At 43.2% G+C, this 13,374-nt stretch overlaps 2 protein-coding genes across 2 annotated transcripts; one reads left to right on the top strand and one right to left on the bottom strand.

The window, feature by feature from the left end:
* Positions 1-943: 943 nt before the first annotated feature.
* On the top strand, positions 944-4,106 carry LOC311359546 (acidic mammalian chitinase-like; the record flags this gene model as incomplete). The annotated part of the gene is made up of 11 exons (XM_084479591.1): positions 944-968; positions 1,126-1,155; positions 1,427-1,628; positions 1,751-1,807; positions 1,900-2,065; positions 2,221-2,345; positions 2,545-2,668; positions 2,794-2,979; positions 3,157-3,273; positions 3,535-3,676; positions 3,802-4,106. 11 exons carry the CDS (start codon positions 944-946, stop codon positions 4,104-4,106), a joined length of 1,479 nt encoding a protein of 492 aa, XP_084335717.1.
* Positions 4,107-5,322: 1,216 nt separating this feature from the next.
* On the bottom strand, positions 5,323-9,999 carry slc60a1b (solute carrier family 60 member 1b; the record flags this gene model as incomplete). The annotated part of the gene is made up of 10 exons (XM_084479174.1): positions 5,323-5,414; positions 5,510-5,630; positions 5,761-5,831; positions 5,917-6,064; positions 6,563-6,736; positions 7,547-7,662; positions 8,318-8,468; positions 8,757-9,005; positions 9,446-9,644; positions 9,770-9,999. The coding sequence occupies 10 exons, from the start codon at positions 9,997-9,999 to the stop codon at positions 5,323-5,325; spliced, it is 1,551 nt and encodes a 516-aa protein (XP_084335300.1).
* Positions 10,000-13,374: the final 3,375 nt, after the last annotated feature.

The raw sequence follows: 13,374 nt of genomic DNA, 5'->3' as shown, positions 1-13,374 counted from the left end.
ATGTGTGGAGATAAGGTACTGTGGTATTACAGTGGGGGCAAAACGATAAGATAAGTTTTTGCAATTCTGCTGCATGTCCAAATATAACACATATCCAATGTAAGCAGTTTGCATTGTTTTCTCTTGCAAATTTACCTTTTGGTTTCTGTCAACTAAACATGTTTCATTCAAGTTTAGTTTCAAGGTCAGCGGTTGTATTACACATTCAGCTTATTTGATGTTAACCAGTAGCCTATTGGTGTGTAATAATTACATGAATATATATAATATTATGTAATGGAATGCTTTCCTTTACGTTAAGTGTGTTACATATAGTTAACTGAAATCTATGGTGAGAAAGGTTCAGAAATCATTCAATTGTTGTTGTAAAAAAACAGGCACGTCCTTACTTAAGTCTGTAGAAAACCAAATAAGTGAAGAAAACAATATTGTGGTGTACATACGTGACAGGTCAATCCCTAACCTTCTGTTTTGAGCGCTGTTGCACCCTTCACAAGGTCATCCTGTAGCCCACCTCGTACACAGCAAGCCAACATATGAAGTGCGCACATGAAGTACCAATACTACACAAATACTGGAAGGTCATATTTTATTTTAATCCTGAGCAGGGCAAATCAATACAAAACAGCTATATGAAGTTGTGAAATGTCATGAAGAGAAGAATATGGATGCCTTGTAATAACTTAAACCACCTCAAGTGATCTATCAATCTATTCATTTGAGAAAAATTTCCAACATTAAAGAGTCATTAAAGATGTGTGAGCGTGATAAGTAATCACACACTGCTTGGTGCATGGTGCGCTTGCTTGATAGTCCATAGTAAACTTATCTTTAGCAAATAAACTCTTGAAAATTTCTTGAAAACAAACCATAGGAGTAGGTTTGTGTAAAGTTTGAGAGTATAAAAGCAGGGCCTCCCGGGACAGACCAGTACGAGGCAATCATGGGTAAACTACTGGTTGTGGCGGGTGAGTTTATTGTCCTGTATAAGGGATATAGCCTCTTTTTTATTATAGTATGATAAAGACGACTGTCAAGCGTTTTTGATAGATTTTCGCATTCAATGCGATGAATGAAAAAACTTTTGTGTCTTTCTTTGGATTAACGATACTTCTCCTTTCACAGCTCTGGCCCTCTTGTTCAATGCACAGCTTGGTAAGAACTCTCAGCCACCTATATATATGTATATATATATATATATATATATATATATATATATATATATATACAGTCACTCAAGTAACAGTAGACTAATATTGCCCTAAAATATATTTGATATTTGTTTATAATATATTTTATTTAATGGAGAAATTAATCTCAAATCCGTTTTTTTTTATAATTGTTTGAGTATTGTATTTCATGTATACGAGCCTTTGATGAGACCTTGTGAATTTGTTTGAAACTGCAAATTTGACTTCTGTCACAGGATCTTCCTTCAAGCTGTCATGTTACTTCACCAACTGGGCTCAGTACAGACCCCCCCCCACCATCTACATGCCCACCAACATTGACCCCTGCCTTTGCACCCATCTCCTGTACGCCTTCGCCACGATGAAGAACAACATGCTGGCCACCTACGAGTGGAACGACGTGGAGCTGTACAGCCAGTTCAACGCCTTGAAGAACCAGTGAGTCAGAACCTGAGTCTGGGCGGTTTCTTCCTCCATCTCTGTGGGATTTAACTGCTTGTTTCAGTGGAGGATGATTATGAAGGGAAATCATCGCATCTTAAACCACTTTCTTCTTCCAGGAACGGCGAGTTGAAGACTCTTCTGTCTGTGGGCGGATGGAACTTCGGATCCGCAGGGTAAAGCTGTTTGATCTTTGTAATTCCTTTAAAGTTACTATTTCCATATTAGACAATTATTTTGTGCTAACACAAACCCTATTCCAAAACAGTTTCTCAGCCATGGTGGCCAGTCCAACCAATCGCCAAACCTTCATCAACTCCGTCGTGGTGTTCCTGAGGAAGTATGAGTTTGACGGTCTTGACATTGACTGGGAGTACCCAGCCCTCAGAGGAAGCCCCCCAGAGGACAAGCACTACTACTCTGTTCTCCTGCAAGTGAGTTTTGATCAACGCCTGTTTTGACCCTTGCATTTTTTGAAACTGTAAATCAAACGAAATGCCCTGTTGGTAAAAGCAGTGAGATGAACACAGCAATATGGCCTCCTGTTTGGCCCTGGGGCCTCTGACGGCCCCCTGTCCTCCTCCCACAGGAGATGAGAGCTGCCTTTGAGGCTGAAGCCAAGAAGACCAGCAGGGCCCGTCTCCTCCTCTCCGCCGCCGTGGCTGCAGGCCAGGGCAACATCGAAGCTGCATATGAAATCCCTGCCCTTGGCCAGTAAGTTCAACTCATGAAACAGGTGTAAGATATATCAATAGCGCTAACAAACAAACACGTTTTTTGTGCAGGAAACGCCATTGGATCTCCTCCTTTTCTCCTGGTGGGAGACAAAATTCCCTATTGAACCACTGTCAATTCTTCTTTGTTGGGTGGTCGACCAGTTGCCTCAAATCTCATGCCTTCTTTGCTTGTGCAGGGCCCTGGATATGATCAACGTTATGACCTACGACTTCCACGGCTCCTGGGACCCCATGACCGGAGAGGTCAGTCCCCTGTTCAAGGGCCCCGAGGACCACGGTGGATTCATCTACTTCAACGTCGTAAGTGAAAACAGACTCGCCAAATACTCCAAACATGGATCAAACAGGATGGATGAACTGTCCTGCAGAACATGCACAATATCACGTTACTCCTAAACTGAGCTACCACTGTGCTTTTGTTCCAGGACTACGCCATGAACTACTGGAAGGACAACGGAGCCCCAGCTGACAAGCTGATGGTCGGATTCCCCACCTATGGCAACACCTTTACCCTTCGTAACCCTGCCAACCATGGTGTTGGGGCCCCCTCCGCCGGAGCTGGAACCCCTGGAAAGTACACACAAGAGGCCGGAGAGCTGGCTTACTTTGAGGTACTGCTGAACAAAGTATCACACAGTGTTGTACTGTATCCTGATACCCTGTCAAATCAGCGGACTTACAATGAGTTTGTTTTCCTTGCTATACTTCACAAACCATGTGTTCAAACCAGGATTACATGAGAATGAGTGATTCGTATGAATGGACCATTTTCGTTCATTATCTTCCAGATCTGTGAATTCCTGAAGGGAGGAACTGAGGTGTGGAACGCGGCCCAGGATGTGCCCTATGCCTACAAAGGAAACCAGTGGGTGGGCTATGACAACATGAAGAGCTTCCAGATTAAGGTAGGCAGGACTCCCCTCCTTCCAATTATAAATAGTGTCTTCTTGATGAAAAGCCAGTGCTGCAGAGTTAATGTGGTCCAATCCTGACAGGAACCATAGCTAAAAGGTGAACTCTCCCGTTCCTTATGGATGTTCTCCTTAAATTAAAGTTGTTGAATGAAGCAAAGTCTACATCTTTCAACAAAGAAGTGCAGCCATAATTGCCATGTTTTTGATGATTGGTCTAAAAAATCATCATCACCTACTTGTTGCTGTCTTTAGGTTGACTGGGTGAAGAAGAACAACTTTGCCGGAGCCATGGTCTGGACCATTGACATGGACGACTACACGGGCACCTACTGCAACGAGGGGAAATACCCCCTCACCAACGTGCTGAAGAAGGGCCTCGGCCTGGAGTCCGCATGTGAGTGCATGTAAAGGTTGTGTGTGGTTGTGCACTAAAAAACACAATGCAAAGCAATGACCGGGTATGTATCGGGCCGTAGCTAAGGCCTAGATGGTAATATGTCTCTATGCATCTGTCTGCAGCTTGCACTGCCCCTGCGACTCCCCTGCCTCCTATCAAAGGAGTGACCGACTCTGACGGCGGAAGCAGCTCCGGTGGAAGCAGCTCCGGCGGAAGCAGCTCCGGTGGAAGCAGCTCCGGCGGCGGCTCCGACTCTGGAACCAAGGGCATGAGCGCCACCTTCTGCGTTGGCAAGAGCAACGGAATGTTCCCTGACCCAACCAACAAGAACCAGTTCTACCAGTGCAGCATGGGCAAGACCTACTTCCAGCACTGTAGCAATGGGCTGGTCTTTGACACCTCCTGCAGTTGCTGCAACTGGGCCTAGAGCGACGCTTCGGTCAAATGTTGACAAGCTACAGCTGTTCCAAGGCAGAGAGGATCATGGTTTAACGGGTGTTAGGTCTCTGGTGTGTGTGTGAGATTCTGAATGGGATCTTGTTTCTACAGTTTGATGACTTTGTAAAATGCTGACTCTTTCCCCTTGAACACTGTAGTTCGGAAACAAATAAAAACCCAAGTCTGTATATGTTGCATTTGTGTTTTTTTTTTATCATTGATGTGTGTACACTATACAATTAAATAGTAACAGTACACTTATTAATCATATAGATCCAAACTTCTTATTTAATATGACCATTAACAACAAAGTAACTGAAATACTAGCTGTATACCAACATTTTCCTATAACGTCGGTATAGCATTTATATTAACTCGCTGTCGCAACCTCAGGGTCAAGGCAAGACAATGCACCTTCTATAGGAAACCAAGATAAGAAATGCAATCATTTGTGTCCTTGTAATATTAATAAAATATGATTCAGTTCCTTTGTTCATGAAAGTCATGAGCAAAAAATACTTCAGCTTAATTGGAAAACTTGACCGTGAAACATAAACAGTCTGTTATCTTTGTGCTTGACATCTTTTTTACATAAAATAAACCAGATGAGAGATTGTTTTGGTGGGTCAGTAGAGAAAAAATACATTTATTTCCCAATGTGTTGCTCTCTCTGGATGAACCAAAACTGCCCTGAGGATTTTCTTAGTTTTGCTTTGTTTGTTGTTCTGTTACACATTTAAAGTTTTAACTTAACTTATTCACAGTAGCACACACTCTGTAATGCTGTAGGCTGCGCATTTCAATTCTAAAAACATGTACTTTCTAGGCTCAGACTCAGTACACGCTAAGTTGTACATAATCTTTACAAAAGGGGATTACAATAAAATGTGGCAAACACATCTTTGTACACAAAAGGTCTTACATTAAGAAATGAAAACAAGAAAATGCAATAGTGTGAACTGTGGAAAAGTTCTTTTTCACTGGTGTTGTTTGCAATCCTGTGAGTAATTCTTTACCTCTTAATGATCATTCATTCAAACAAAACAATAGCGAGAGACATGCACTTTCAAACTAGAAAAAATTCTACTTCATATAATCTCAATGCTGCAACAGGATCATTAAAGAGCAGGGAGTGCTTTGACATCCTGAGAATAAATATGTAATTTTCTCTTACGACCCAAAATGACAAAACACCACAGTGGCCCTCAGCTGCACTCTGCCACTTTCTGCTCTGCGGTGACGGCTCCGTTCTGCCTCGCCGCCACCTCCTCCACCATGGCGTTCTTCTTCGCCGTTCCTGTTGAGTTCATGGAGAAAACGGATTGAGTGTTTGAATAAGGTAATAAAGTTTCTACATTTCCAATTCGCCGTGAACGGTGTGGAAGCAGGTACCTGTGAGGTAGTTTCTGTGCATTCGATGGAAGAACAACAGGCCGATGAAAGCGATGAAGCCCAGGCAGGCCACGACCAACCCAATCACCAGGAAGCTGTAGCTGCCCTCCGACTCTATAATCTGTGGGGTGTAGGGTACATGGTAACGTTCAAACCACCTGACCACCTGTGGCCTACCTCTTTCAACGCATATACCCATCGATACAGACCTGCTTTTTCATTAAATATACAAGTAAATACTCAAGCATTACCTTGCCAACCAACAGCGTCATCACCATCTCTCCCAACCCAGCACTCGTGACCAGGACAGTCGTTGCACATCCTGAAAGCAGAAGAAGAACAACTCTTAGTTCTTGATTGCTATTCTTTCAAATAACGATGCAAAGAAATCTGCAGTTTGGCTCCACCTTGATAGTCCAGAATATCTTCAGTGTAGGCTAGCATACAAGGGAATATACTGCTGAGGAAGAGACCACACAAACAGGTCCCGACGAACAGGAATATATTGTTGGTGTAGAAGATTAACAGCATCAGCACGGTCACGATGACGCCGGCCTGGGGGAGGAGACACAGAGAGAGGGGTCTGGTGAAGCAAAGCTAAGATGACCTCAACACTGAATACAGTCTACGGAGTTTCCCAACATAGGTTGGGTCTTCTGGTATGCATATGGCTGTCATGGGACTTCACACTGTACGGTGACGGTGCATGTCTGATCCATAAATCCTATTTGAAAAGCTTCCATTACATACGAACGGACATGCTCATGGTTCATAGCCATATTCAACCAAAGACTGGTCTAGTCCACTAAACGAGAGTGGCATGATTTGCATCCCTACGTTCACTGGGACATTGTTATTATGATATGTCCATAGGGTTTAAACAATATGTTGGGGACACAGATGCAGAACTAAAGAAATGGGGGTCCGGGGGAAGGACCCCTAAAAAGGGTTTGGGAACGGCTGTAGTGGAGGATCATCCATAGACTCTGTTGTGGTGGTGGTGACGGCACAGGTGGGTGTATCCCAGAGGGGCGGTGCTAGCGGCGTCATTACCAGGTTGACCATGAGCAGCTTCACCGGCTGGAAGCGGTAGTTGAGTGGGATGGACAACAGGCGGCCCACGGTGATGGCGGCCCAGAAGACGCTGGCCAGGTAGCCGGCCGTCTTGTGGGGAAGCGACATGGGCGGCTCCACGGCGTACGTGTACACAAAGCCAGCGTAGGCCCCCTGCAACACAGAGACGGGAACCCTGTTCAATCCCCCTACTACTGTCGGTGTTCATGTCCGAATAGAAATTATTTAACATGGCATCGTCGCCGTTCTATGACTGTCATACTATAGTTGATTTTAGTATGATTGTGATATTATCATGACGTATACTTTTGCAAATGGATGATAAAGGTACATTGGAGACGTTTGAGTATTGATTGATTGATTGATCGTGATGCTGTGAATTTGTGCGGTGCTGTGTTGTGTTGCAGCAGCAGCATCATGTTATGACCACTTTATGCTCTGCGATTTTGAGGTGTTTTTATTTGTTGACACTCCTTCCACACAGGTTGAAATGCCAACTAAACAACAGTCAACACCCACCGTACGGAGGTTCTTTTATACCGCCCAGTAAATCTAAATGGCCTCGTGGGGTAACGGGTTCTGTTTAACCTAAACTCACGCGGCCTATTACTTAGAAACTTGTTGTGATTTAAACGAGCGCCCCGAGCTCTACACTGAGAAGTTGCAATTAAGGTCCCACTAAAACCAACATAGCAACAAGATCCGCTCCTATTGTGTTGCTTTATAGAGTCTCGTCCTCCCTGCTGTCATGACATGTATTCATTCTATCAGCCCTTGGTCATTCTGAGGCCGGTATTAAATGTGTCATTTCATCAATAAGAGGGAGGGATGACAGTCGGGGAAAGCAGGGAAAGAGAAAGTTTGGTTCATTTGGGAGGGCCTGTTGGAGTGCCTGTTTACTATCAGCACAGACAGAACTTTGCACACTGCAGTGTTAAAATATTAGTGGTGCCACGAACTCACCACAATGCCATCAGTCATGAAGAGCACCAGCCCCCCCAGGATATGAATCATGAAGAAGGATACGGGCAGCCCGCGTAGGTTATCATTCTGACAGCAACTAAAGATATTGCCGTGACCTTTAACAGAACACAAACATTATAGAACAAATAACCAAATGCACAAAATGGATGGTACATTTTCCTAAAAAAACCAATATGACAACTGCTATGAATACAAATACCAGGATAACTACTTCTGTAAAAATACAAACATGAAAATAATACAAACTATGAATAGTACAAAATATTTGCACACACACTATTTATCATAGCAGGTTTCTACTTGGCTGTGGGTGTGTGTGTGGATGACGGCTGGTTGAAACAGCCTCACCTGGCCCAGTCAGATTGGACTCTGGGGCTGGGTGAGGCTGCACACCTGTTGCCCATTGAGTAACCAGTGTGCACAGGTTAAACCAGCCATCACCACACACACTCAGGGAGATCTCCTGCATGCAAATGTGTGTAGTTCAAAACGTAACGCAGCTTTTACTTCTTCGTCACCTACAGAGTTTGTTATGTACGATCATTCAAAAACCCCATGTTATTTCCCATAGACATTTGACCGAGGGAACCGGGAGCCTTGGAGGCGGGACTTATTCTTCAGAGGTCTATTAAAAAATGTGGATGTGTACTCATTGATAGATCTGCTCTTCTGCTATACCATTTACTCCAGCATGGAGATCCATTGACTATCGTCTTTCTCGGTCGTCAATCAGTTATGCGGGCCCCTCACCTCCAACCTCCGGGGTCTCTGTGTCGGGCCCCCCCTGCTGGTTCTCCATGGCCAGTTCATCTTTGCCTATCAGGCTAGGGCTGCTGCTGGGGCAGCAGGGGAACAGCCTCTCTCGGTACATGAGGAACAGCACGGCCAGGGGCACGGGCAGCTGGGGGGGATGTTAGCACAATGTCACCATTAAGCCAGCTGTGGAGGGTTTGTTCACGTACACAAAACACACTTAAAACCACTTAAATCAAATAAATCAATCTTCTTTTCTAAGTCTTCTCTTCTGAATACGACTGAAGAAAAGTTAATCATTATTACTGACCACATCAAGCATTAAATTATGTTATGTATGAAAAGTAATAATACTTCAAAGTAAAATCCTAGCAGAACCATATTCTAGTGTGATATCTCATAAATCCCATAGGTCATATACTGAGCAATGTCTCACATTAATTACGGCCATGATCCAGAAGGCGTAGTGCACGGTGGACTCCTCCGCGGGGTGCCCCTCGAGGGCCCCGGTGCTCTGGGTGATGTTGTGCAGGGCGATGGGGCTGTTCCTCAGCATGTTCCTGTGGTGGTGAATCATCCCCGTGGTGGTGTTGTCCGTGTGGTTCCCACAGCCGGTCTCCGAGAGGAAGGGGTCCGCGATCAGGGGGCTCACCAGGGCCCCGAAACCGATGAAGAAGTGAAGCGCCTGCAGAAGGAGGTGGACGACAACAGCACAGGTTGTTATTGATGATGATGATGATGATGATGATGATGATGATGATGATGATGATAATACATTTGATTTATAAAGCGCTTTTCTACTCAAAGAACCTTGAAATTATCTAAAAACACTAAATACGAGAGTAAAAATGAAACAACAAACAAACGGAACGGCATGATTCCTTGGTCATTCGTTGCTTATTCAGCCGACTGTAAAAGCTTATGTGTTATGTGTATTTACGTTTCAGTTTTTTCTGCTGTTACATTGATGTGTGCTGTTTTTCACTGCTGCTTGGCAAGTTCTCTCACGAAAAAGAGCTTTTAAACCTCAACGAGGCTTGACCTGGATGAATCAAGGTTGAAAAAGGAATGATAACACGTGTCTAAACGTTGGGAGCTCATGATGATCCATGCGTGGGACAGCACCTGCAGGAACACGCCCGAGTCCTTCTGGTAGATGGTGACCAGCTGGATGTTAGCGATGGTGTCGATGAGGCCCATGGCCAGGCCAGACACGGCCATGGCGATGGCCAGCAGCGGGACATTATTGCACAGGGGGATGATGGCAAATACCACCGAGATGACCACGGCAGAGATAAACAGGGTCGACAAGGCACTGAACAACCTTCAGACAAACAAAAACAAAAAAAGTGTTGTTTTTGTGTCTCAAAGGGAGAGTGGACGGGTTACTTCTATGAGTTAGTGAACAGGTACAGTATGGTCGTGGTCCAGGCTCATGCTTTTACTCACGTTTTCTTGAACACACCCGCAATGGAGCTTCCGATGAGCAGGCAGAACTGCTGGGCGAAGAACACCCAGGTGATCTCACTGAGCGTGGAGCTGGTCTGACACTGCAGGTCCAATATGGTGGGTCCCAGGAAGGCAATGCATAGTCCGAAACTGAAGAACACACTCCAGTAGGTCACGGTGTGATGGGCATTACGTTTAAAAAGTGTTAGAATCCGCTCCTCTATAAACATCTTACTATTGCTATTTTTACAGTATTTGAGTTTATTTGAGTTTGTCCGGTAAGTCTAGGTGAAACAAAAGAAGTTCTTTGCGCCACTAAATGTGTTGAAGCAACACAGACACTGTTGGCTACAGAGGATGCCTGCACACTGGCCAGTGGGTTGCGTTGCATGTTTGATATCTTTTAAAGTGTTTAGCATGAGTTCCCTCCCCTCTGGTTTGCTTAACTGAAAAGGATGTTTTCACTCCCTCGCCCTGGTTAATAGGTAAGGTGAAGACTCCTTACAAAAATAAAGCTGCTTCAATTGGGTGAATGATTGCTTTGACAGATCATCTGTGGTGTGCAATGTTATCTGAGACAATATAGATGTATGTGGTGCTACCATGTTAAGCTCATAGGTTGTCAAGTACAAATATGGTTGTATAAATATGTGAAATAGGCCAGAATGGGGCATGACGACAAAGATGTTTCATATTGATAAATATGAATATTGTATAAATATGTGAAATAGGCCTATACAGAATGGGGCATGATAACAAAGATGTTTCAAATGGAAAGACACAACTCTTAGTCTCTTCCTCTCTTCATTTTGAATCATTATGTGGCTGTACCAGCAGCAACTGTTTCTTCAAATAAAAGTGAAATATAAACAACTGCAACAAACAGTAGGGATATCCCTGTTGAGGCATGGACATTCAGCTGAAACTACACGTCAATGTTGAATTAGAGATCAGATTATATGTTACCCGGCCTCCTTAATCATTGTAGGGATGAGTAAAACTCGGCCACTTGTGGGACAACTTTGCTTCCGGCGGGATGAACTTTGGACGTGCTCACGCAACAATTACCTGTTTCTACTGAAATCATCTTTTCATTTTATACCAGGTGTCTCCATTGTTTCAGATGTCAGAGCTGTGATCTCCTTAGTTGGTGGGGGATTTACTTCACTTATTCTCAATGAACTGGGCTTGAGAATGTGGTATTTTGTTTGGAGCACTATGAATGAACCACAGGTAAAGTCAAACGATTGTCCAAATGGCATGAGCTACTTGTGGCTTTAGCGGTGTAACTGATTTGCCAGCATCTGTTCTTGCTAGGCCACAGATATGGTTAGGAAACTAAACCCAGAGAACATGAATACCTTGTGTTTGTACAAAAGGCATTCATTAACATTAACTTCCTGTCCCTGAGATGAAGCAACATCGAGTCACTTATTTAATTTTTTTACTTATATTTAGTTTTTAGGCTATTTGTCGACCAACAATATCCCGCAAGAGCAAAAGGGATTTGCCTAAATATCAACAGTACTGTATGTTCTTCGTTTTTCAATCAGGAAATTCTGAAAGTCTCTTCAGGGGGAAACTGAACGCATCAAAGAAACATGAAGCGTTTTGGCATTCAGGAATAAGGCTGCATTTATAGTGTGCAGTGACATGAATGTTAATTTAAATGTCTCCTTTCCGAGTGCCAACAGATAGTGTCGTTTACTTGATGTGTTCAACATTTATATAAATTGTATTCAACAAGAAGGTCCTTGAAGTTGGCCAAAAGGTTAAGAATAAACAGTAACTTTGTTGTGACACTACACCATTAGGCTCTTGATTATATCACAAACACCAGAAAGATAAAACCTGCTTTTTTAGTGCATAGGATATCTGTAGTTACTCAAATTTTAACAAGTGTCTGCAAAAAAAATACTAAATGTAACGATTTATTTCTATAACAAGATTGATGTTGCGAATCCAATAGTAGATTACGCAACTTTGCAGAATATATATATTTTTATCAATATTAACTTGATTTAAAGTAACCTTTGTTTATCTCAAACACACACACACGCACACACACACACACACACACACACACACACACACACACACACACACACACACACACACACACACACACACACACACATACACACCCCAACACAAACACACACCATCACACCCTCACACACACCATCACACACATACACACACCCTCAAACACACACACACACACACACACACACACACGCACACACACACACACACTCCTATGCGGTGGGTTAACATGTGGTCTGCTGGGATCCTGACAGGGATAGGGCGTTGGGAAGGAAAAGCTGCATTTCCTTTTGTCTCTCCTCTCCTCGCTCTCTCTGTTTATTCTCTATCGGCTGACATTTAGCCAACGCTCATTCACAACACTGTCTCAGTGCCAGATTCCTATGTGATAGGAATCTCAATGTGTCTCTGTATTCTTCTGTTTCCTGTTGGACAGAATCCTCTGTGTTTTTACTTTAGATTCACGCAGAAAACTGCATGGATATCGAGTGGTTTCTGAAATATTTGGCATAAAATATCAATCTGTCTTGTCTGTGTCTGTCCCTGACTATCTATCTCTGTCTATCTGTCTATCTAAGCCTATCTTTCTGATTGCCTGTCTATCTGTCTTACTATATTTTCTGTCTGACAGATTATGTGTCTGACTGCCTGTCTTTTGGTGCGTTTATCATGACGTTATGATGATTTTTGTCTCCTTGAAACTTCAGAGGCAGCTGATGTGAATCGGAATCCCTTCACCTGCGGCTACATGATACAATACCTGCAATATCCTCATGTCTGTCTGATGCGTCAGACCCTAGTCTGAATGCTTTTTACCTTAGTTTCTATGGGTTCTCTATCCCCTTGTAACAAGGATAAATAACATTAAAAAACTTTATCTGAGACAGGCTGTCCTCTTTGAATTGTTAACTTATTTTTCATATAACCAGGCTTTCGATTTAACCTCTCTGACATCTTTTGACACCTGGTTTTCATCACATCAAAGTGTGAGACCTCAATCCTCAAGAACCTATCTCAGAATATATCTGAAGTAATAAAATCAGCGAGGCTGGCCGCTTGAGGACTTTGATAAAAAAGACTACAGAGGTTTCTTCAAAGATGCACCCAGGAAGATCTGGAACCTTCTGAAGTTAATACGTTCTGTCATTCAATTCTCCCATGAAAGGAGCCATACCAGCTGAGGTCTGTTCTGTTCTGCCATCCAGTGAATATTAGCCCTGCCCTTTGCATCTCCATCTTTTTCTGACTACATTTGGTAGCAGAACTGAGGACAAAACTTCTAAATAGCATATTGGGAGGCTGAATACTTTCCAGTGAGATACATGTAGTTATCTCACAAAATGTCTGTAGCATTGCCATGATGGAGATCTCACAATAATGTCTTATATACATATTATAATATATATATATAAATATATGTTGCTTCATCTCAGGGGCAGGAATTGAATGTTAATGAATGCCTTTTGTACACAAGGTACAAGGTATTCATGTTCTCTGGGTTTTTCAATTGAAAAGTTCTAAAAGCATTTACAGAGACTTAACTCCTGTGAAACCGATTA

The sequence above is a fragment of the Micromesistius poutassou genome (assembly GCF_964030765.1).
Source record: "Micromesistius poutassou genome assembly, chromosome: 15".
Classification (NCBI taxonomy): Eukaryota; Metazoa; Chordata; class Actinopteri; order Gadiformes; family Gadidae; genus Micromesistius; species Micromesistius poutassou.
Note: the sequence above shows the minus strand (reverse complement) of the source record. Positions and strands in the feature narration are given on the sequence as shown.